This window comes from Staurois parvus, unplaced genomic scaffold, assembly GCF_062004578.1.
Source record: "Staurois parvus isolate SC_StPar_1 unplaced genomic scaffold, SC_StPar_1.0 ptg000350l, whole genome shotgun sequence".
Lineage (NCBI taxonomy): Eukaryota > Metazoa > Chordata > Amphibia > Anura > Ranidae > Staurois > Staurois parvus.
This window is the reverse complement of record NW_028318146.1, coordinates 2,944,193-2,969,313: the sequence shown is the minus strand read 5'-3', so window position 1 is coordinate 2,969,313 and position 25,121 is coordinate 2,944,193. Positions and strand designations below refer to the sequence as shown.

At 42.7% G+C, this 25,121-nt stretch overlaps 1 protein-coding gene across 4 annotated transcripts in view; it reads right to left on the bottom strand.

Moving 5' to 3' along the window:
- Positions 1–15,212: 15,212 nt before the first annotated feature.
- ANO1 (anoctamin 1) overlaps positions 15,213–25,121 on the bottom strand; it is a 249,785-nt gene continuing 239,876 nt past the window's right edge. For all 4 annotated transcript variants that reach the window (XM_089684580.1, XM_089684578.1, XM_089684579.1 and 1 more), the window contains one exon: positions 15,213–18,165. In XM_089684580.1, the coding sequence (XP_089540706.1) occupies positions 17,902–18,165 (264 nt within the window). In that variant the 3' untranslated portion in view covers positions 15,213–17,901. The remainder of the gene's footprint in view (positions 18,166–25,121) is intronic.

The following is a 25,121-nucleotide window of genomic DNA, read 5'->3' as shown; positions in this document are numbered from 1 at the left end:
GTATATAGGTTGCCATTCTGAGTGGCCCCCAATACACATAAACCACGTAAACAAATGCATCCATCCTTCAGTACTCTACAATTTACAGGTATGAATGCTCTGAGCACTCCAGTGCAATGCGCTACCCTAAAGAAATGTAGGTATATTTTTCTGCATCACAACTTATTAAAAACCCATTCAAAATGAATGGGTTGTCCTATGCAAACAGATATGTGAATAGCATCTTGAAAAAGACAACCAAAGCCTTGCATTATAATGCTGCCCCCTGTTCTCAGCCTCAAATGCAGGACAATCTCAGGTGCTGATTTACTAAAGGCAAAGAAGCTGTTTACTTTGGAAGGGAATTTTCCTTTAGCTAGGAGATTGAGATTAAGCTCTGCTGACGTCCATCATCCAACCATGTTTTTCTATTCACGATTGGATATTCTTTGCAAAATAAATCCACCACATTCACTAAACTAAGGGTTAATTCCCTTTCAAAGTGAACAGTCTATTTGCTTTTAGTAAAGCAATCTCTCAATCTTCAAGTATCTATCCTGTATTGGTTCGCTCTCCTGATAGGTCTTTCCAACTGGCAGAATTTTTTCTCTCCCCTGGTACACCGAAGCTGTTGAATAATCACAAATGGCATAGTAGAGGCAGCATAAGACTTTATTATCCTCTCTGTATAAGGAATCTCCCCTTGTCAGCTGAGAATTATGACCTTAGGGCAGGCATTCAAGTCACCTTTTTCCTGTGAATTTTTTACCTGCCATCCTTTAGGTGCAGGGAGTAAAAGTATTCTATTACTTTTTACTATGGTCAGTCTTCTACCTCTTCCACTTACTGGATAAAAGCTAGATGAAGAAAACGGGGAGTGACTACAACTGTGTGCACAAGCCCTTTTTGTGTTTTGTAAAAGATATCATTTACAACAGAGTAGGCATCATTTGCTCGTATTTCAATATTCCTAAATTGTTTTTTTCTTTGTTTTTTTTCTTGGTTTTGCTAAATGTAGACAAAGGAGATAGGGCTTTTGGGCCTCAAATCAGTATCTGACTGTAGGTCTGGTTTAACTTCCATATTATGGTGAATAGTATAATGCTTCATCTTAGGCCATGTTCACACCATCTTATGGTGAGGTTGCTGGTAAACACCTAATCAACAGTTCACACCACGATTCAATCAAAGATCATTGTAAGTCCACTTTCAATGTAACGTGACTATGGCACATATTCACCCAAGAGACGCCTTGAGGGATGCTGTATGTTAACATGTAATTACTGTATTAAGACTATTAAAAGCATATAGGAGCCACCTAGTCAAGTTTATTTTCCACCCACACTCATTGTTCCCTTCTGTTTGTAATTACCTTAACAACAGTTACATGCTAGAAGAACATATAGATCTCTGTGCTACTTTCATTAATGGCCTGCCATCTTCCGATGTCAATAGTAGTGTTTCCTTCAATTATATCATGTTTTAAATTTTGAAACAACCCACTCAATTTCTCCTGTGCACAAACAGGATAACTTTTACTAGCCTGCCTAGTTAAAGTGTTACTAAACCCAGGACCCTTCATTCACTATATTTGGTCTCCCACAGTACACAGAACATGGAAAGGCAATTATTTATTAGTAAATAATTATTATTTTAGTAAATAAAAGCTGTAAATACTTTTTCTCATCAGCAGTATATAGCAATGTTGTGACTTCTATCTCTGTCTAGCAGAGCACTGGTTAAAGCTTGTAGGAGGAGTTTTCATTCTCTTCTAACTGTTCTATGAGGCTGCATGACCCCTGATCTTCTGTCTGAACAGTGTTGTTGATTGGCCCTGTGCTGATCACATGCACCCCCCCCCCAAAAAAAAAAAACCTCTCTAGCAATATGCACCAAACTGAGCATATGCAGAGTTCCTCCTAGCACTCTGTACTATCAGCAGATGGATTGGGACTGGGGACGAAGGGTAGGATCAGAGGAGACAGGATCAAATGGTATTTTAACACAATGCGGAGGATTAGCCCCTTAGGTTGCACAGTGAGTATAACAAGCTTGCTTTACTTCATATACAGACTGATTTTAATGTTGTTGGTTTAGTAACATGTTAAGCTTTAAGGGTAAAAGAGGTAGAAATAGTTTCGGTAATTCCATACTGGCCAAGCAGGCGATGATTCCCTTTGCTGACGCAGCTTTGGGATCCAGTTCCTCGGCCCCTTAGACTGGATCTTCTATCTTAGGGAGCAACTCTACATCCTTGCCCAGCTTTATCTGATTGTCTGGTTCTTGAGAGAGGAGACTGGAGGCCCTAGGCTGTCTTTCTCTTGGCTCTCTTTGTCTTTTCGCTGGGCCTCTAATTCCATCAGGTCCTCATTAGTAAGCTCCTCATGTTGCATAGCAAGGAGTTCAATGAAGTCGTCCTCTTGCAGATCTTGCTCCAGCTTCGTGCTAAGGGTCGCTAAGCTGTTGAAGACCTCTTTGGACTCCTTACCCATCTTACATAGTTAGTCTGGCTGAAAAATGACAAAAGTCCATCCAGTTCAACCATTAAAAAATAAAAACAAAAAAAAAGTTATGATCCCATACCCACAGTTGATCCAGAAGAAGGCAACCCCCCCCCCCCCCCAGCAAAGTATGATCCAATTTGCTCTTGCAGGTAAAAAAATTCCCTCCTGATCCCCCGAGAGGCAATTGGATATTCCCTAGATTACCTATAAATGTTAGTGGCCAGTTATATTCTGTGTATCTAAGAAAGAATCCAGGTGTTTTTTAAAGCAATCCACTGAACTGGCCAGAACCAACTCTTGAAGGACTCTAGTCCACATTTTCACAGCTCTCACTGTGAAGAAACCTTTCTGTTTTTGGAGATTAAATTTCTTTTCCTCCAGATGTGAAGAGTGCCCCCTTGTCCTCTGTGATGACCTCAGGGTGAATAGCTCTACACTGAGTTCACTATATGAACCACTGATGTATTTATACATGTTGATCATATCCCCCTTAATCTTCTCAAGTCCATTAACAGGCAAAGGTTCTTTCAAACCCCATTTATGGCGACAGCCGAAACTTCACGCCAAGCAAAGTTGATGTTTTGTATGGCCTTGTAGATGTTATAGTCCTTCCAAAATTGTCGCAAGGTTGTTCCTGTTTCATCAGTAGCCTTCACTGCCTGATGAAAAGTGTGACAAATAATATTTCTTGAAAGTCAAAATAACTCCTTGGTCCATAGGTTGGATGAGCGCCGTAGTATTTGGTGGCAGATGCACTACTTTGACGTTGGGATAAAAGTCATCTCATCCATGAATTGGGGGGGACCTGGTGCATTGTCAAGCAGCAAAAGAATGTTGAATGGGATATCTTTCTCCAAACAATATTTCTCTATCTCTGGGATAAAGTGGTGGAAAACCCAGTTCTGGAAAATGGTCTGTGTAACCCAAACTTTGGAGTTACTCTTCCACACAACAGTTAGAGGCTCTTGGGTTCTCTGAATGGTAAACTAAGAGAGGCTTTAGTTTCATATCACCAGAAGTATTGGCACCAAACAGAGTAAGTCTGTCTTTTGCTGATTTGAAACCTGGCATCACTTTTTCCTCTTTACTGATGTAACTTCGTTCTGGAATCCTCTTCCAGTACAGTCCGGTCTCATCGATGCTAAAAACCTGTTGGGGTAAATAAGCACCTTCGTCAATAAATTCTGTAAGTGTTGCTGGAAATTCTTGGGTAGCTATGGTATCTGCACTCGCAGCCTAACCACTTGCTTGTACGTTGTAAAGGTTGGCTCTAGCCTTGAATCTGTTAAACCATCCATGGCTGGCATTAAAACATGCACACTGTTCACCCCATTTTTTCTTTAAGTCTTCAAACAGGCTTTTAGCTTTTTTTTTGAATAAGCATTAAGCGGAGTGGGATGCTGATCCTGCATCCACACACTGAGAAGTTTCTCCATCTCCTCTATCACTTTACCAAGCTTTTTAGATATTATTGTTGACTTCATAGGCACAGCAGACTTCAAATGTTTCATGATCTTGGCCTTGTTCTTTAGAATTGTGCCATTGGTTGAACGATTCATGTTATAAGAATGAGCAATGTCTACCGTCTTTTCACCTCGGTCCAATTTCTCAATTATTTTTACTTTTTTTCCATGGTTATTGCTTTGCACTTCCTAGCAGTCCCCTCCACATCACCATTGCATTTCCACTTGCTTCCGGACATCCTGGGCTCTGTACAATATACTATCGCACTGTACAGTAAGCACATAGCAGCACAACTGTGACAATGTGTAGCTGTGACAATGTCCGGCAGACACGTGAGCTACTTCTGCGATTTGTTTGCATCTACGAATGTTTGTAATGCGAGGTCCGTTCGGATCTGTGAAAGTGTGCAATTCGAATGTTTGTAAGTCGGGGGCTTACTGTATACTGGAATTTTTTTTTTATAGTAGCAATGGCAGCAATCAGCGACTTATAGTGGGACTTTGATAGTACAGTGGGCATTCTGCCACGGACATCTCCAGTGACATTAATACAGTGATCAGTGCTAATAAAAAGCCCTGTCACTGTACTAAAGACACTGATCAGGAAGGGGTTTACATCTGAAGTAATCAAAGGGTTAACTTTGTGTTAGTGGGTGCTTTTACTGTGCACTGTATTGTGTTTTACTAGGGTATGTGCTGGTTTTTATCTCCCTGCTTTGCAGGGAGAAAAAAAACAGCACATCCCCAATGACAGGAGAGAGATCTGTGTTTACATTCATATGGCTGGGACCCGGTGATTGACATGCACAGGAGCCAATGACAGCATAGGTAGGCGGGCATGCACATGCACCCTTCTTGGAAATGTAGAATCACTTATATATGTAATTCCTCACATAGTGGCCTCACTGTAGCAGAAAAACTGCTAAAGGGCAGTCGAATATATTCATTCTCTCACACACACACATTTTATTATATATATATATATATATATATATATATATATATATATATATTTATATATATAAAAATAATACATCCAGTTAGGTGTTGTGGCTTTACACACAAGGCTTCATGTGAATATCTCAGCCCAGCCCGACTAAATTTTGCTGTAGCAACAGATGGAAAGTCCCTGTTCTGCTGTATCCTTTTTTTTTTTTTTTGTAACGGATTTATCACACAGGTTATACAGTGCTGACTGCGTCTGCAGCAATAAGTAAAGAAAATATTTATTTTGGGCTAACTTGTCCCAAACAAACTAATGTGAAATGAAAGATGGAGATCAGTTTAAAAACAAATACTCTGCAACTGCCTGAGTCTGGGACGAATATACCTCCCATCCTGGATACAACTGTAGCCTTATTTGTCCTTCTGTTCCACTACTATATAGTCTCTAAAGTGGTCTTTCAGGTAAATTAAGGGTGTAATTATCATCATCAATAACCCCTCTGAAATTTGGTTCAGTGTTTATTGGACAAGCGCTGGCAGCAGAATTCAGATCCACCCACTACATGGAACACACAGTTGGTATAAAGAGCACGATTCTTGTAAAGGTGCCAGCACAAGAAGGTGTTTTTATAGACCAAACACCACCCATATCCTCAAGTGTAGCCTCCACAGTGAGTCATTATTTCATATTTTCAATTCATTCCACAGATGGATCGTTTAGGGTGTAGTTCTGTATATGACACAGGAAATACCTTTTCATCCTGCTTTATGTCACCAGTGGATCACAGATGCTGTATACACAACTGCGAGTCACACCAGACATCTCTGTAATAACACTAATATGAATACTTGCAGGAAAAGGTCAGCTTCTTGTTAATTCATTACTCTCACCCATTACATAAAGACTTAATGACGGCACTAAGCAACACATAGAATGAAATAAGTCTATGTGAAGTTTGCACCAAGGCATAGGGCAGCCAGCCAGGATTAATTTGAGTCACTCGGGCTGTCTACCAGAGAGAAGTAAATCTGGGCTAGTGATGAGTGACATTAACAGGACTATCATTCTTATTAAATAAAGCATTGTGGCCTAACCAGATAATTTACAGATTCCTAGAAGTTTTTAGTTGCTCTCTAAGCTTTGCCATGAAGGATTTGGAAGGGTGCCTATAAACTATACAGTGTGTTAAAGTCCAAAAGGTAACAAAATGATCCTGGGCCACAATTTATAACCAGCACAGCAATCAGTGGTCCATATAAACCATCACGTTATGCATTTTAGGAGGAAAGAGGCACAGCTGTAAAATGGTAAAAAATTAGTAAAGAGATCCTCCAGAAGACTGATATCACCAGAAAAAAAGGTAAAACCTATGAATATGATCACTACTGCTACTTCTGCATTCTTTTCCATAATTCTCTGTTGTAGTAAATGTACCCTAATTGCTCTGGTACCATAGGCCATTTAGGTGTGATAGTCCCCAGGGTCTACAGTAGCCTTCCCTGTACCAGTGCAGAGTTGGCTTGTGACTGAATGTCATGTCATTAATGTGGCAGTCCTAAAAGCAGTGTTCTTTTGAGGTCATATGCACATATATACGAGATTCCAGCATTTGTGTGTGGGCAGAAGGCCCAGACACACCGTCCAACCCAGCTGCCAGCAGTCTGTAAAACTACAAGAGGCAGAAAGCTGCTGTGGCTGGGAACTGAACTCAAAAAGTGATTTGCAAGGGTTTTAGGGAACATCTGGAAATGTTACTTATGCCTTAGCAATACCCTGAAAAATCTACCTTTTTGTCTGGAATTCCTCCTGAAAAGAGCAGAGCATTTCCTGAGATGTAAGTGTGCCTACAGCCTCATAGATGTATGTGTGCTGCTCAGTACTGCTTCTTCTGTGCCCATGTCTTAGCAGATTTGAAGTGAGGATATATATACACACACTCACTGGCCCCTGTATTAGGTACACCTTGTTGGCAGGGCCGGTGCTGGAGTATTCTGCGCCCTAGGCAAGACCAGCTACTTGCAAACCCCCCCCCCCCAATAAATAAATGTTAATAAAACAGTAGAAACTATTTAATCAACAAAACATAAAATATTATAAGTAAATATATATATTTAATTGTATTACCAGAGACAAAAAAAAAGTTACAAAACTCCACAATGATCAGCAGCCGCCAGCCGGTTTACAGTAAGAGACAGAGTCTGAAAGGAACACAAAGGAATGGCAGCTCGGCTGCTACACTGACCCCAGACACCCGGCATCTTCCTTTGTTCTTCCCGCCGCCCCTCCCCTCAGCTGAAGGATCATTCATGGTGTGGCGGCGTCCCATGCGATTAATCGGCATCCGCTCCCCTCACCCTGATCATTGTCTTCCCCACTCCTCCTCTTGTCACCTCCATGACCCGCCATCCTCCTGGGCTCAGCTCACCTGTGATGGCTCCTGTCGGGGTGTGGAGTCCAGGCTACAGTTCTCAGTGAGGACAAGCGGCCTCCCAGCATTACACTGCGTCCCTCTCATACACATCAGGCCCCAATCATCCTACTCACATAGGGTTAACCCTGCAAACAGAGCACACCTCCACCTATTGACTGGCTCCAAATGTGTCAAAGAAGGTAGAGCCAGCACTGGACATGCCCCATTTGGTCACTAGTTGGCTCCCTGTTACAGCTGGAGGATCGTGTGTGGCATTGTGTGTACCGGAGATGTATGGACTGATCCTCTGATCACAGACTGCTGACTGCCCGGGGTCCAGGGCTAATGCTATCACTTCCCATCCTAGGGGAAGCCGACACTGAACAAGATGTAAGCTAAATGCTGATAAAGAAACCTGGTATATTAGAGGTAAAAAAAGACAGCAAAGTTACTGATATGGCTGGACAACAATAAAGAGTAGGTCTAATGGGCAGATAGTATATACTCCAATAAATATCCCGATAGGGCAAAAACATAGCACATGTAGTGGTGTGTGTGAGAAAATGAATATTTATATATAATATACCAGTTTTTTAGCCGCATTTGGTTTACATCTTATTCATGGTTGCTTTTTTTAGGCTTGCCAATGTTCTTGGACCTTTATTTCAAACTGCCATAAGCCTCTACAGTTTGAGCTTTCACTGCTTTAGTTATATGGGGGCATAATTTATCATTGTATGAGTTCTTTTACGTGGCCTTAATTTTTGGTAAGTAGTACATTTAGAGCCATAATGCAATTATACTATCTACTAGTGGCATGTTGTGCCTCTCTTTATAGGATTCAGATACGTACTTTCTGGTTCCCAGGTCCTTCCGCACTCAGGTCCCTATGTCCACCCCCCAGACTAGAGGTCGCCACTCTCCTATGTAAACCCAATGTTTGCTATTGCATGTATATGTTTGTTGTATTCACTTGGTTGTGGACACCTTGTTTTCTTTGCATTTTACATATAGTAGTACTGCTTTCTCCTACACAGAAGTCACGGTCTTGAAGAAGCATGACATGTAGGCAAAACATGTTGACCGTTTCTTCTCACCCTACTCTTTTGGAATCGTAATTCATGCTATGGGTGACATCAATATGCTATATGCAAATTTATTAAATAAATTCTTCAGCTCTATGTATACAAAGGAGCATGGGGGAGCTCTTGTCCATAATGGGCATGGTATTGACACAGATCCAGATGATCTACATTGGCTCAGAACTGATATGATCCAGAAATATTTAGACAGAATAAAGGTGAATAAAGCACCTAGACCAGATGGCATACACCCACGGGTCCTTAAAGAATTGAGCTCTGTCATTTCAAAGCCATTATTGCTAATTTTTAGGGACTCTTAATGACTGGCATAGTACCACTGGATTGGCGTAAGGTCAATGTGGTGCTAATATTTAAAAAGGGATCAAAATCTTTACCAAGTAATTATAGACCTGTTAGTTTAACTTCAATAGGTGGGAAGATACTGGAGAGTTTAATAATAGACCACATAGATAAGTTATTTCTGGAAAAAAATATTTTAAGCAACAGACAGAATGGATTCATGAAAGACCAAAGTTGTCAAAAGAAATCTGATTTCTTTTTATGAGTTGAGCAAAACCTTGGACAGAGGGGTCACGGTGGACGTGGTATACTTGGACAGAGGGGTGGCAGTGGACATGGTATACTTGGATATTGCACACGCAATTGGCATTGTTCCCCACACGCGGCTAATGTGTAATGTAAATTCTAAAGCCTTGGAAACATCCGTATGTAAATGGATAGAAAACTGGCTAAAATATCATATTCAGAGAGTAGTGGTTAATGATTCATACTCTGAATGGTCTAGGGTTGTCAGTGGTGTACCCCAGGTTTAGTGTTGGGACCCTTACTTTTTAATATATTTATAAATAATAAAGGGTCTGGGATTAAAAATCCCATTTCAGTCTTTGCAGATGACACCAAGTTGTGCAGTAGAATAACGTCCTTACAGGATGTCTCCAACTTACAAGCCGACCTCAATGCACTGTTTAATTGGGCAACTATGTGGCAAATGAGGTTTAATGTGATAAATGTAAGGTTATGCACTTGGGGGTAAGAATTTGCATGCATCATACATACTGGGGGGGTACAACTGGGGGAATCAATGGTGGAGGAGATCAATAGGAGTTCTCGAAGATCACAAGCTTTATAATGGCATGTAATGCCAAGCTGCGGCTTCTAAAGCGAGCAAAATCCTCTCTTGTATTAGGAGAGGTATAGACTCCAGAGAGAGAGATATAATTTCCCCGGTACAAATCAATATTAAGACCTCATCTGGAATATGCAGTATAGTTTTGGGCACAAATTCACAAAAAGAAAATTGGGGAACTGGAGACAGTACAGAGAAGAGCAAACTTACTGATAAGAGGCATGGAGGAGCTCAGCTATGAGGAGAGATTAGAGGAACTGAATTTATTCTCTCAAGAGATTAAGGGGGGATATGGTCAACATGTATAAGTACATCAGTGGTTCATATAGTGAACTCGGTGTAGAGTTATTCACCCTGAGGTCATCGCAGAGGACAAGGGGGAACTCTACGTCTGGAGGAAAAGAAATTTAATCTCCAAATACAGAAAGGTTTCTTCACAGTAAGAGCTGTGAAAATGTGGAATAAACCACTCTTCTAGTGTCTAATTTTGGTGATCCTGTGTGAATTGTAGCCTCTGTTTCCTGTTCTTAGCCGACAGGAGTGACACCCGGTGTGGTTTTCTGCTGCTGTAACCCATCTGCTGCATGGTACGATGTGTTGTGCGTTCAGAAATGGTTTGCTGCATACCTTGGTTGTAACAAGTGGTTATTTGAGTTACTCTTGCCTTTCTATCATCTCAAACCAGTCTGCCCATTCTCCTCTGCCATTAACAAGGCATTTTCCTCCACACCACTGACACTCAATAGATATTTTTTTCATTTTTGACCATTCTCTGTAAACCCTAGAGATGGTGCTGCATGAAAATCCCAGTAGATCAGCAGTTTTTTAAATACTCAGACCAGGCCGTCTGGCACCAACAACTGTACCATGTTCAAAGTCACTTAAATCAACTTTCTTCCCCATTCTGATCCTTAGATTGAACTTCAGCAAGTTGTCTTCACCACCTCTAGATGCCTAAATACATTGAGTTGCTGCCATGTGATTGGCTGATTAGCAAGCTTTGTAAATACATCAAAATTAGGGCTAGTTTATTCACATGCCATTTTACATCCCAATACATGTTTGGGTTGTGGGAGAAAATAAAAATCCTAAGTATGGTTAAACCCAGGACTACCCAATGCTACAAGAAAAGACTACTACCCATTGTGTTGCTTATTACCAACAGCAATACACATCTGATTTTGTTTACTAAGAAGTGTAGGAAACAATGAAATCATAGCAACTAGATTTCAGTCTATTCTTCTAAGAGGTAATAAACTCTAACAGCAAATTTCTCTTATTTGCTCCCTTTTGATCTACTAAATATGTAATTTAAAGCATTTAGTTATATCTGTTCAATAAGTTCAAAAAATATCTGCTGATTCTGCAACAAAGCTTGAGAGCTGATCATTTCTTGTGTGCAAGGAGGTGTTATCAAGAGAAGGAGAGGTCTGCGTTTTTTTTATACTCCCATCAAAAACAAAGTCGGCAGGGATGACACCACATGCTTAGGAACCCAGAGTTCAAAACACAAGTGTATGGTAACTTAAAGAGGAAGGTAGGAGCACAATATATTTCTGGCACAAACTGTTTTTTTTCTGTGCTTTGTGTGTTTAAACAGGCTAAAACATTAGGAAATGTACATGTAATGCAGAGATGTAGGAAATATGTTTTTTTTTTTTTTGTAATTCACCTTGACATACACACAAGTAAATTGTAGCTGGCATTTATGGGCTAATAAACGTTGCACGTTCCTGTTTGCTTTATAGCATTACATCAGTTATGTTGGCATAACCCTCCCCAGAGCACAGAGGCACCACATAAAACTTCAGAAAACTCATCAGTTCTGGGAGAAGACCTCTGTGTAAATGTTCTTTTTTTTTATATATCTCATCTAATTAGAATCTCTCTTAAATTCTTTCATAGACTTAACAGCAAATCTGGTTCATATCAGGGTGAACTTGATGCAATGAAGACATTAATGTGGCCTACCCGTTCTGCCAAAATTTTGTTTGCAAAGCTGGACCTTGTTCTATAAACCATTGTACAACATAGATCACCCTGCAGTTTATCTGGTTTCTAATCATTTCATTCTCTAGGTAGAGAGAAGAGAGCAAGTTGTAATCTGCACTTGTTTATAGTCATTTAAATTGTAGATTAGGATTGTATGGAAGGTAACTAGGGCAGAAACTTTAGGACCCAAATAACCAATTACCTTTAGCATGCTGCATGCCAAGCACTGCAAGCCAGGTTAGCAATGAATAATGATCCACAATCCTCAGATCACAGTGCAGCATAGTATGATTGTCATTAGAAATAATACCAACTGACATGGTCTTATTTGGATCAGAAAAAACTAGAGCAACTAATATGGTCCTGTTCAGTATGGCAGAGTAATAGTCAAACTGGACTCAATATATTACTTACCACAGTAAACTCAATTCTGATTGGTTTGCTGTACTGTGTACCTCTTCCGTGTTCTTTATACCACCTCACAGAATAAGCTCATCAACTTTTAAGAATAATGTTTAGAAATATTATTTTTAGAAAAAAATATATCATCTAACATTGTAAAATTCAGCTGGTCTGGGCCAATAGATTCTTTCTAGCTATTCAGAGATGCATGCCTCTAATGAGATAGTGACCTGTAGGTTAAATATACTATAATACTGAACCCTGGGCAGATATAAATATTCATTCCAGTTTTATGGTTATGAAAAAAAGCTTAAACTTAGTTTTAGTGCACTGATGTGTAGTGTATGAATAGAGTAGGGATTGGTAAATACCCTGCTAAATAAATATTTGCGGTCTGTGCTCTGATAGGGAGACCTCCCTTCACTTCTTGTGCTGACCATGCAACAGAAAGTGAGAAGAAAGTGAGGGGTTTCCCCATCTTAGACAGTTGGCACTAAAACAAGCTTCTGCACTGGAAGATATACCCACTTACTGTGTCTTTCAAAACAAATAAAGAAATATATGTGTCACAGTATAGGGGCCCCTGCCAATTATTGATTTTAATTAATCCCCTTATTAATTCCCTGTACCAAACGTCCCTCAGAATCGATCACTGTATGTCCTCCGTGTCACCCTGCCAAATGGCCAAATTCAATTACTGTAGCTTCCCCCCTACCTGCCAGCTTGCTACATGTCCCCAAATTACATTAAATAACTTCCTGCACCAGGTCCTTCTGATGTCCCCAGGGGGCCCAGTGTCATCCAGGTCCCTCTCACTGTGTCCCTGTCTCCAAACAGACCCCCAGTCCAAGGGGATTACCTGCCGGTGCCTGAGACCCCTAGTCCAGGGGGACTGCCTACCAGTGCCTGAGACCCAGTCACATGGGATTGCCTGCCGGTGCCTGAGACCCCAGTCCAAGAATACTATGCATGTCCCCAAATTACATTAATTTCCTGCACCAGGTCCTTCTGATATCCCCAGGGGGCCCAGTGTCATCTGGGCCCCCCTCACTGTGTCCCTGTCTCCAAACAGACCCCCAGTCCAGGGGGATTGCCTACCAGTGCTGGAGACCCCCAGTCCAGGGGGATTGCCTACCAGTTGCCTGAGACCCCAGTCCAGGGGGAATTGCCTGCCAACTGCCTGAGACCACGGTCCAACAGGAGAGACCACCCGCCTACTCCAGACCTCAACAGGTACCTGTGTCTTACTTTCTATCCCTGGGAGACCAGGCACCCTATCGGACCCGTGGGCATATGCTTTTCCCTGTTTTACTTGAACTGCTTCCGTGTTGACCCCACTACTCCCCCTGTTGGATTACAATCTGCTACAGAGATTCTTCCTTGCCCCTGTACTGGGCTGTAAGTGTTTCAGCCCCTCCTTGCTGTTCTCTTGCCGCCGAGGTCACCCTTCAAGCGAACCCCCCTATTGAGTGACTGTCATCTTTTGTCTCAATAAAACTTTGTACGTTTGCCATCTACTCTGTGTTCTGTCCTGCCTACCCTCCGTCACAATATGTATATAAAAAATGTTATTTTTTTTTTTTTTGCCTTTACCATGCACTTTCAGAAAAAAAATGTAAATTTATTTTTACAATGAACAAACATAGGTACCCAAATTTATCATGGAAATAGGTCTCCTGTCACTGAGAAAAGCAAGGGAGGGCAACAGGAGCCAATAAGGGCTCCTTTGGTTTGCAAAATGATGTCAAAAACATGAGGGGAGAGCTCAGGGATAACGATGGGGCCTGCGACACACTGTCCTGCTTACCTGCATGCTACCTGGATCACAACCCTGTTTGAAGAAAATGTCAAATTCCTTTTAGGTAAAAAAAAAAATAATTAAAAATTAGAATACAACATAAGTATTTTAAGTGCATGTTTTGCCCAGGGTTCAGTTGATATGCAATTTCAATCACCTCTCCAAAACCGAGTTTCTTGTCTTCCCCCCAGCCCGGACACCACCCCCCATTGACTTCTCCGTCACATCCAACAACGCCACCATCAAACCCGCCCCGCAGGCCAGAGTACTTGGTGTCATTCTGGACTCCAACCTATCCTTCCAGCCCCAAGTCCAATCTTTAACAAACTCGTGGAGACTCCACCTCCGCAACATCGCCAAAATCCGCACGTTCCTAACCCCAGAAACCACTAAACAGCTCATCCACTCCCTCATCATATCACGACTCGACTACTGCAACTCCCTCCTCACTGGCCTGCCTCGCCGCTGGCTATCCCCGCTTCAGTCGATCCTGAATATGGCTGCCAGACTCATTCACCTTTCCAACTGCTCCATCTCCGCCACCCCCCTCTGCCAATCCCTCCACTGGTTTCTGATTGCGCAATGGATCAAATTTAAAATCCTAACACTGACGTACAAAGCTGTCCACCATACTGCCCCGAACTACATCACTGACCTAATATCCAAGTACCGCCCAGCACGCACACGCCGCTCCTCACAAGACCTCCTTCTCTCTAGTTCCCTGGTCTCCTCATCCTCCCATGCCCGCCTCCAGGACTTCTCCAGGGTGTCACCCATCCTCTGGAACTCCCTGCCCCAACCCATCAGATTATCACCTACTCTCCTCTCCTTTAGGCGCACCCTGAAAACCCATCTCTTCACGGAAGCATACACCACCCCCTCCTAACCTGCCGACCTCCTCCACTCTTTCTACCACTCCATCCCCCACAGCTATCTCCTCCTGTACCACTATCCCCTCCCTCCTAGATTGTAAGCTCGAAAGAGCAGGGCCCTCGATCCCCTCATGTTTTGCATTGTATTGGTATTGTTCTGTCACATGTTTTGTCCCCCTTTGTAATGTACAGCGCTGAGCGAACTATTGGCGCTTTATAAATACTGTATTATAATTATAATAATAATAATAATCACATTTTAATATAAAACACTCAAATCTTCTAATTTCAAACCAACTATAGTAGGATCTGGACAATTACTAGCCAGGCATGTTTCTACTTCCTAAACCAACAATAAGCTTGATATTTAAACATATGTAAAATCTATGTCAGCGTTAACCATCGCAATGATGTATGCACCCTATATACCACACAGATCAGCCAAATCCTACATTTCTTGTAGGTTAGAAAGATTGTGCTCAGTAGCACAACCAACACAAGCCTGATAGGACATAAAGCAATGTTGCGTTTCATTCATATAGAGTACACTCTTGTTCTCAGCATAAGGCAATCATGTAATAATGATTTGTTTAAGACAAAAAAGAAAAGTCCTCGGATTGCATATTAGAATTTATTATGAATATATTTCCAACATAATCTAGAATAGATTTATAGAGATTTACATCTTTTCTTAAAAAAGAAACAAAAAAATAAGGGAACTTGAATAAATCACAATGTGTCATTTAGGTATACAGAAATTGTCAGATTTCAGTTACAGTCATGCTCATTCCATGTTACTCTTTCTATTACTGCAGTTATGGATGTACATGGGCTGCATGTACTTCGATATACAGGAATGTCCTTGTTTAAAAGTTGATGAGTGGTGGATGAAGGTGGGAGTGTCAATGGCTTATTCAGTTCTAGAATTTAAAAGCTAGTTAATCCAACTGATCATGGCCTAAAAAAAGTGATGGAACTGTTCTGTTGATATTCCATATAAGATTTACTTTGACTTCATGTGTACTGAAATCACTGGTTTACATCCAAGGCATTTGAATGTCATTCACCATCTGTCATGAAATATTCATAGCTAGAACCAGAAACTACCTCTTGGTAAATGTCAAAGTGAAACCTTAAGCGGATGCTGTAGGGGCAAATTTACCTAAAAATGCTGTGTGCATATGCACAGAGAATAGATACAATTTTCTTAAAGAAGTGCAATTTGTGTCTGTGAATAGCTACGTATACTATAATTTTTAAAGTTTATGTCCATTCCAAACTCTTTTCTTAGTTTTTGGATAGAGTTTAGAATAATGAGAACCCCAGGACTACATTAGAGAGATTTCACCTTACCTACTTCCCAGTGAAAAGGTTTGACCAGAAAGAAAGTGCCAACAACACAGAGATACATACATAAGTAAATCTATTTATTGCTGATGGTGGGCTTGTTTCAGATTTTCCCTCACTTCCTGTCTGGAAAGATCACTCTAAAGGAGCCCTGGATAGCAGTGAATACCCAACAGGAGTTTTATCCCTTCCCCACACTCTCCAAAACTGGAAATAAAAGTTTCTGCTGGACTTACACTTTAAAGGGAACCCTTTAATATGTGGATATTTCTGGAACATGAGGAAATGAGTGCAATGTATAAACACTTACCTACAATCTGCTAGTTTATTGGCACAGCCTAGCCACTTTGCTCTGTATTTTTCTGGCTAGATGTCAGATGTTCCTTACAAACTTCTATGACACTTTGTTTAGCCAAAAGGAGACCAGCCAAGAGGTCCCAAAAATGTGCATACCGGATTTTAAACCGGCAACTCAGAGCATGTGGACACAAGAGAATTGCATAATAAATTCATCTATCACTTCACAAATATCCACTTTGTGGCATTGCTCATTAATCCCAGCAGTCATTCATTTTTTTTCCAGCTTTGGTAGACTTTCCCCACACAAGGTAATTCCCAAACTCTGGCAAGACATGAAACACTACAGAGTGAAGACACAGTTTGACACGTGTCCTGTTTTCTGTCCATTAAATTGTTTGATGTGCACCCAAAATTCCAACTCAAAGTTTCAGGAGACTAGATGTGTGCAATAAAATAAAAATATGTGTGTTGCATCAGACTCTTTACAGCCAGCCATACAGTCAGCATCCCCACAACTCAAAATAGCATGACATTCCTGGCAGGCAACCCCCTGCACTGCTCCAGCTCTTCTTAAGTTTTTGGTAAGACACATTGATGTTGCAAAAGTATAACACAGGAGTTCCCACTAATTTCATTATGACAGCAACTGACCCACAAGAGAGTCAGCTCAATCAAGTCAGGTCATGTAACATCTGGGATGCACAGAGTTAAAATCACCATAAATTACAAAAAAAAAAACAAAACACAATCATAAAACAGAATAGAAGTTTTAGTTACCATTACTTCTGAATTTTAACCAAGGAAACCGAGCAGAAAGATAACCCACAATTCTTAGCATGTTGAGAGAATTTGGACATTTGTTCCTCAGCATTCAAGCCAAAAAATAGATTGATTGGCTTCACTATAAACTCTGAATCAATAAATAGGTATAAAAGGTTTGTATAAAGAAAAGGGCATCTTTACATTGCATAGTAGTGTCTAAAAAAATATTTCATCTGCAAGTTTAACCCTTTAGTGCTGGAGGACATTCTGCAGCTGAGCTTAATTTAGAAAACATCCATGTTCATAGAACTGGGAGCAGAGTAGTTTAGATGCTGAAAAAATATATATAAAAAAGACCCTGCAGTTACCGGATTGGCAATTAAAGGAAGATACCAGATGTCTTAAGCGTAGGAAGCTCCGTGTGAAATAGTGCATTAGGAATGTCAGCACATAGCTGTCCATCATTGCTCATAGATCCATGAAATCATGCCTTTAGTCATCTAGTCCATAGCTAAAATTAGTAGCCTTCTGCAGTTTGATAATATTGCTTTAGGTGTTTTTTTTTTAAGAATTCCTAAAAAAGTCACAAGGGGGAGTTTCTTAAAAAAAAAAAAAGTTTCAAACTGTTTAACAGAAGGCACCAGATATTTAATAAAGAATTATATTCTATTGCTACTACAGAACATGCAGATGTCAGCGGCATTATCCAAGTCACCAAAAAGGAGTTTCCTCTATCGCTCTATATCTGAAAACATGGTCCTCTGTCCACAGAACATGGAAGCCAGCACAGGCTACAAAGACGAGCTCTCCAGAGGCTCTAAAGTCACATCTCTTGATGACATTTCTGTCAGTGGAATGACTGCCCAAACACTGTGTCCTTCCAACAACTTTTCCTCTTTACACATCCACACGGTGAGAATAAGCAGATGCTGTGCTCCCTCGGTTACTGCGGGAAAGCTTAGGGCTTTGATTGTTACAGTTCTCTTCTTTCTTCCTGTCACATTGTTCTCTCCATGTTTCTAGCATTTGTAATTTACCCTGCTCTTCTTTCAAAAACACCTCAACCATTAGGACTTTCTCCCTGTGAATCTGTTCGCTGATGTCTTTGGGAATGTCTGGGATGATCCAGTCTACAAAGTCGCTCATGAACATGACTAAGTTCTGAAACAGAAAATTGGGAGCAGATGAGACATAGAAAGGAAGTGTTTTGCATAGTACATCAAGGCCGTGGATCGATTTATAAAAATACACTTCTTTTCCAGCAATGTTCAGCAATTCCTAAGCTTAATAGAAGACTGCATTTTCCAAATAATGCTTTTTGACTGTCCATTCCTTTGTACTGTTATTTCTGCCTAGCTTTTCAATGGCTTCAGCTTTCCTGAGGACTTCACGGTCTTTATCAAGATTATTCTACCTTATGTCTCTGTATAATGCTATATTAAATATAAAAAACATTTAGTAGATTGCGAAGGATTGGTGTTCAATTGCAAGCATGAATATTTATAAATTTTTGGAAATATACACACACATACATACACACACACACACACTATCTCACAGAAGTGAGTCCACCCCTCACATTTTTGTAAATATTTTATTCTGTCTTTTCATGCGACAACACTGAAGAAATGACACTTTGCTACAATGTAAAGTAATGAGTGTACAGCTTGTATAACAGTGTAAATTTGCTGTCCCCTCAAAATAAGTCAACACAGCCATTAATGTCTAAACCGCTGGCAACAAAAGTGAGTACACCCCTAAGTGACAACGTCCAAATTGGGCCCAATTAGCCATTTTCCATCCCCGGTGTCATGTGACTCGTTAGTGTTACAAGGTCTCAGGTGTGAATGGGGAGCAGGTGTGTTAAATTGGTGTTATCGCTCTCACTCTCATACTGGTCACTGGAAGTTCAACATGGCACCTCATGGCAAAGAACTCTCTGAGGATCTTAAAAAAAAAGAATTGTTGCTCTACATAAAGATGGCCTAGGCTATAAGAAGATTGACAAGACCCTGAAACTGAGCTGCAGCACGGTGGCGAAGACCATACAGTGGTTTAACAGGACAGGTTCCACTCAGAACAGGCCTCGCCATGGTCGACCAAAGAAGTTGAGTACACATGCTCAGTGTCATATACAGAGGTTATCTTTGGGAAAATAGACGTATGAGTGCTGCCAGCATTGCTGCAGAGGTTGAAGGGGTGGGGGGGGTCAACCTGTCAGTGCTCAGACCATACACCGCACACTGCATCAAATTGGTCTGCATGGCTATCATCCCAGAAGGAAGCCGCTTCTAAAGATGATGCACAAGAAAGCCCGCAAAGTTTGCTGAAGACAAGCAGAGTAAGGACATGGATTACTGGAACCATGTCCTGTGGTCTGATGAGACTAAGATAAACTTATTTGGTTCAGATGGTGTCAAATGTGTGTGGCGGCAACCAAGTGAGGCATACAAAGACAAGTGTGTCTTGCCTACAGTCAAGCATGGTGGTGGGAGTGTCAGGGTCTGGGTCTGCATGAGTGCTGCCGGCACTGGGGAGCTACAGTTCATTGGGGGAACCATGAATGCCAACATGACCTGTGACATACTGAAGCAGAGCATGATCCCCTCCCTTCAGAGACTGGGCCGCAGGGTAGTATTCCAACATGATACCGCCCCTAAACACACCTCCAATACGACCACGGCCTTGCTAAAGACGCTGAGGGTAAAGGTGATGGACTGGCCAAGCATGTCTCCAGACCTAAACCCTATTGAGCATCTGTGGGGCATCCTCAAATGGAAGGTGGAGGAGCGCAAGGTCTCTAACATTCACTAGCTCCATGATGTCATCATGGAGGAGTGAAAGAAAACTCTAGTGGCAACCTGTGAAGCTCTGGTGAACTCCATGCCCAAGAGGGTCAAGGCAGTGCTGGAAAATAATGGTGGCCACACAAAATATTGACACTTTGGGCCCAATTTGGATATTCTCACTTGGCTATGTGCTGAGTTATTTTGAGGGGACAGCAAATTTACACTGTTATATAAGCTGTACGCTCACTACTTTACATTGTAGCAAAGAGTCATTTCTTCAGTGTTGCCACATGAAAAGATACAAAATATTTACAAAAATGTGTGGGGTGTACTCACTTCTGTGAGATAATGTGTGTGTGTGTGTGTGTATATATTGTGACAGGATGAACGGCGAGGTGATAGAGGGACGCTATGTGTCACCTCGCATATGCTCATACCTGACCGTTTAGGTGGAGTCCACTCCGGGTTTTCGGGGCCACAGTTAAGCAGGTGGGTCCGGACCAGAGTTTGGGCTCCACTGATGACCACCAACAGGTGGTATATATAAGGCAGGGCTGGAGCAAGGAGTTGCTCGTGGCCTGGGACTCAGAGAGGTGTTCTGAGAGAGCTGTGTGTGTGCTATACCTACAAGAAAAGGTTTGCTTTTGTTTTATTTCGGTGACAGGGAGAAGCCCTTCACCTCTGAGAGAGGAAATGTCTTGTTTAGTTAGTGCCTGGATGGCAAGGGTTTATTTTCATGTTTTGTTTATTTTCTGCAAACCTTTTAAATAAAGCCGACAACCAGTCAGATTTTGATGAAAGCCTGCTGTGCGGTCTACCTTTGTCCCAGGGAAGGAGATCCCCCACCTGAGCTAACCCCACATATGGTGGATTTGGCGGGCACTTCCTGAGCAAGTGGGAAGATGGAGGAAATAATAAGAGCCTTGCTGCAGGCCAATGCAGCACAACGGGAGACAAATCGCCAGTTTGCGGCGGCCCAAGATGCAGACCGAGAGCTCCTTAAGCAGGTGGCCCAACACCTATTAGAATTAAAGAAGGAATCTGCAGATCCACTGCCAGTGGAGCAGAAAATGGCACGGGCCAGCTATGTTTTTCAGAAGATGACACCTGCGGATGATGTGGAGGCCTACCTCACAACTTTTGAAAGGGTTGCTGTTCGGGAAGGATGGAAAAAGGAGCAATGGGCAGGACTGCTTGCACCATTTTTGACAGGTGAATCCCAAAAAGCCTATTATGACCTGGAACCAGGGGATGCCCAGGACTATGAGAAGCTGAAGGCTGAGGTCCTTGCACGCCTGGGTGTCACCATTGCAGTCCGGGCTCAGCGGGTGCATCAGTGGCATTTCAGGGCTGACAAACCACCCAGATCTCAGATGTTCGATTTGATACATCTCTCCAAAAAGTGGCTCCAGCCAGAGGTATTGTCAGGCCCTCAGATTGTGGAGCGTGTGGTCATGGACCAATATTTGCGTGCACTCCCTGCCACTTTGAGGAAGTGGGTCGGCCGTGGAGACCCTAAATCTGCAAACGAGCTGGTGGACCTGGTGGAGAGATATGCAGCCGCTGAGGACTTTTTTCATTCACCTGGGCCGTACCCCAAGGTCACTAGGGGTGGAAAACTATCCGGAGGATCCAGTAAGACTGTTCCATGGGCCAAAGGCTCAGGAAAAAATGATAAGACTATTGTGTCAGATAATGAGACTGTAGGCCTAGGACCTAGAGACTGGCCAAATAGGTCAGGAAGGTCCCCAAAGCCATTTAGAGGTCTAAGCACTGAACATATAATCTGTTATCGTTGTCATGCGTTAGATCATATTGCTGCAAACTGTCCTTTAAATGATGAACCTATGCAATGTGAAAATGCTTATTTAGGAAAACGCATGTTTTTTTGCACAGGTGGTATGTACTGCAGCATGTCAGAAACGCATGGAAAAACAAATGTGTGTGATTGCCATTGATGAAAAGCCAGTAACTGCTCTGCTAGACTCGGGTAGTGTTGTGACCTTAGTAAAAAGTGATTTGGTAAACCCTGCAAGCTTACACCCTAGCACGATTGGGGTTATTTGTATTCCTGGTGATACACGTAATTACCAGACTGCTCTGGTGGAGATTGGTACTCCCTGGGGCCCTGTGACCCATTCTGTGGGGGTGGTGCCCTCTCTGCTTCATGAAGCCATAGTGGGGAGAGATTTTCCCCATTTCTGGAAGTTATGGGATAGGGAGGGGAGTCAGGAAGACCGAGCTCCCCCTGCTGGGGAAACGCCGGAAACTCCTGAACTCACTCCTGACCCCTTTGACTGCCGAGTGGAAACTGTGGGTGTGTCCGAGGAAGGCGTAGATCTTTTCCCTTTCTCTGTAATGGCTGGGGAGCAGAAGGAGTTGGATCCAACCCCAGACATTGAGGATATAGAACAAGAGATGATCGCTGGCTCTAGTGAGAGTGGACAGAATGTGGTGCCTGACCTAGAGGTCAGAAAAGAGGATTTTTGTACGGAACAACTGAAAGATTCCACACTTAATAGAGCCCGTGAAAACATTAAAATGATTGATGGGGAACCAGTTGAAAATGATGTAGCGGTGTCTTTTCCCTACATGGCTCTTAACAATAACTTGCTGTATCAAGTGGTAAAGCAAGGGGAGGAGGTGGTAGAACAGTTAGTGGTCCCCAAACCCTTTCGCCGGATGGTACTGGATTTAGCCCATGGGCATATAATGGGTGGACACCTGGGTGTAGAGAAAACAAAGGAGAAAATAACCCAGAGATTCTTCTGGCCAGGCTTACATGGAGACATCAAAGCGCATTGTGAATCATGCCCGGAATGTCAATATTCTGCGCCCTCACCCCATTTTCGCAGTCCGCTAGTACCTCTACCCATAATTGAAGTACCGTTTGAAAGAGTGGGCATGGACCTAGTGGGTCCAGTAGTAAAGTCTTCCCGGGGCCATCAGCACATACTGGTTATACTTGACTATGCCACCCGGTATCCTGAAGCCATCCCCTTGCGTAATACCTCCGCTAAAAATATCGCCAAAGAGCTTGTCTGGGTGTTTAGTCGTGTAGGTATTCCAAAGGACATATTAACGGATCAGGGCACGCCGTTTATGTCTAGAGTTATGAAAGAGTTATGCAAATTGTTCAAAATCTCCCATCTCCGTACCTCGGTCTACCACCCCCAAACCGATGGGCTTGTGGAAAGGTTTAACAAGACCCTTAAGAATATGTTAAAAAAGGTGGTGGACAAAGATGGGAGAAATTGGGATTTTTTGCTACCATATCTCATGTTTGCTATACGAGAAGTACCTCAGGCATCTACAGGATATTCACCTTTTGAATTACTGTATGGTAGACATCCCAGGGGATTGCTAGATGTTGCAAAAGAAACCTGGGAGACAGAGTCCACGCCCTATAGAAGTGTCATCAAGCATATCTCACAGATGCAGGATAGAATCGCAGCTGTCATGCCACTTGTTCGGGAACACATGGAGCAAGCCCAGGAGGTCCAGAGAAGGGTTTTTAACTGGGGTGCCAGGATGCGTACCTTCAACCCTGGGGATAGAGTGCTGGTGCTAGTCCCCACCGTGGAAAGTAAATTCCTCGCAAAGTGGCAAGGTCCCTTTGAAATTAGGGAGAAAGTGGGGGAAGTAAATTATAAAGTTTACCAGCCAGGAAAAAGGAAACCCGAACAAATCTATCATGTTAATCTCTTAAAACCTTGGAAAGACAGGGAAAGTTTGTTGGCAGTACCAAGCCCCCAAAAGGACGTGGTTCCCGTGGCCCCTAACGGAAACCTTGTCAGTAGCCCAACAAAGTGATGTTAAGGAGTTTGTGAGGAAAAATGGAGATTTCTTCTCCCCCCTACCTGGACTGACGACGGTCATACAGCATGACATAGTTACCCAGCCCGGGGTCCGTGTAAATGTCAAGCCCTATAGAATAGGAAATAAAGGACATGTTAGAGTTGGGAGTGATTGAGGAATCTCACAGTGAGTGGTCGAGTCCCATAGTGTTGGTCCCAAAACCAGATGGAACCATTCGTTTCTGTAATGATTTCAGGAAACTGAACAGTGTGTCTAAGTTTGATGCATACCCGATGCCTCGGGTGGATGAGCTCATTGACAGGTTGGGAACGGCTCGGTACATAACCACCTTAGATCTGACCAAAGGCTATTGGCAGATTCCTTTAACGGAAGCTGCAAAAGAAAAGACGGCATTCTCCACCCCCGAGGGGTCCTTTCAGTATAAGCGGATGCCGTTTGGTTTGCATGGGGCTCCTGCATCATTCCAAAGGATGATGGACAAGACGTTGAGACCACATCGCCAATATGCAGCTGCCTATTTGGACGATGTCGTCATCCACAGTCCAGACTGGGAATCTCATTTGTCTCGCTTGCAAGCGGTCGTAGATTCGCTGCGGGAAGCAGGTCTTACCGCCAACCCCAGAAAGTGTGCCATTGGCTTAGAGGAGGCCAAATATCTTGGCTACATCATTGGTCGAGGTCTCATTAGGCCTCAGATCAATAAAATTGAGGCAATTCAAAAGTGGCCCCAACCTGTAAATAAAAAACAAGTCTGGGCATTTCTTGGAATCACGGGGTACTACAGGCGGTTTATCCCCAATTTTGCCACCATTGCAGCCCCACTGACAGATCTGACAAAAGGTAGGGGGTCAGTCATGATTAAGTGGAATCCTGAGGCGGAGACCGCATTTCAAAGGCTGAAACAAGCTCTCTGTGCTCAACCTGTGCTTGTGACTCCAGATTTCACAACAGAGTTTGTGGTACAGACTGATGCCTCTGACGTGGGACTAGGTGCGGTACTGTCCCAAATCAGAGATGGGGAGGAGCACCCTGTGGTCTTCCTAAGTAGAAAGCTCAACAAACATGAGAGAAACTATGCCATTGTGGAGAAGGAATGTTTGGCCATCAAATGGGCCTTGGAGGCCCTAAAATATTACCTGTTAGGAAGACCGTTCAAGTTGGTTACTGATCATGCCCCGCTCAAATGGATGTGTGATAATAAGGAGAAAAACAGTCGAGTGACAAGGTGGTTTCTCGCGCTACAAGTGTTCAAATTCACAGTGGAACACAGAGCTGGGAAACTGCAAAGTAATGTAGATGCCCTCTCCCGGGTCCATTGTCTGGTTGGGACAGTTGCTCAGCCGCAGGGGCTTGAGCAGAGGGGGGGGATATGTGACAGGATGAACGGCGAGGTGATAGAGGGACGCTATGTGTCACCTCGCATATGCTCATACCTGACCGTTTAGGTGGAGTCCACTCCGGGTTTTCGGGGCCACAGTTAAGCAGGTGGGTCCGGACCAGAGTTTGGGC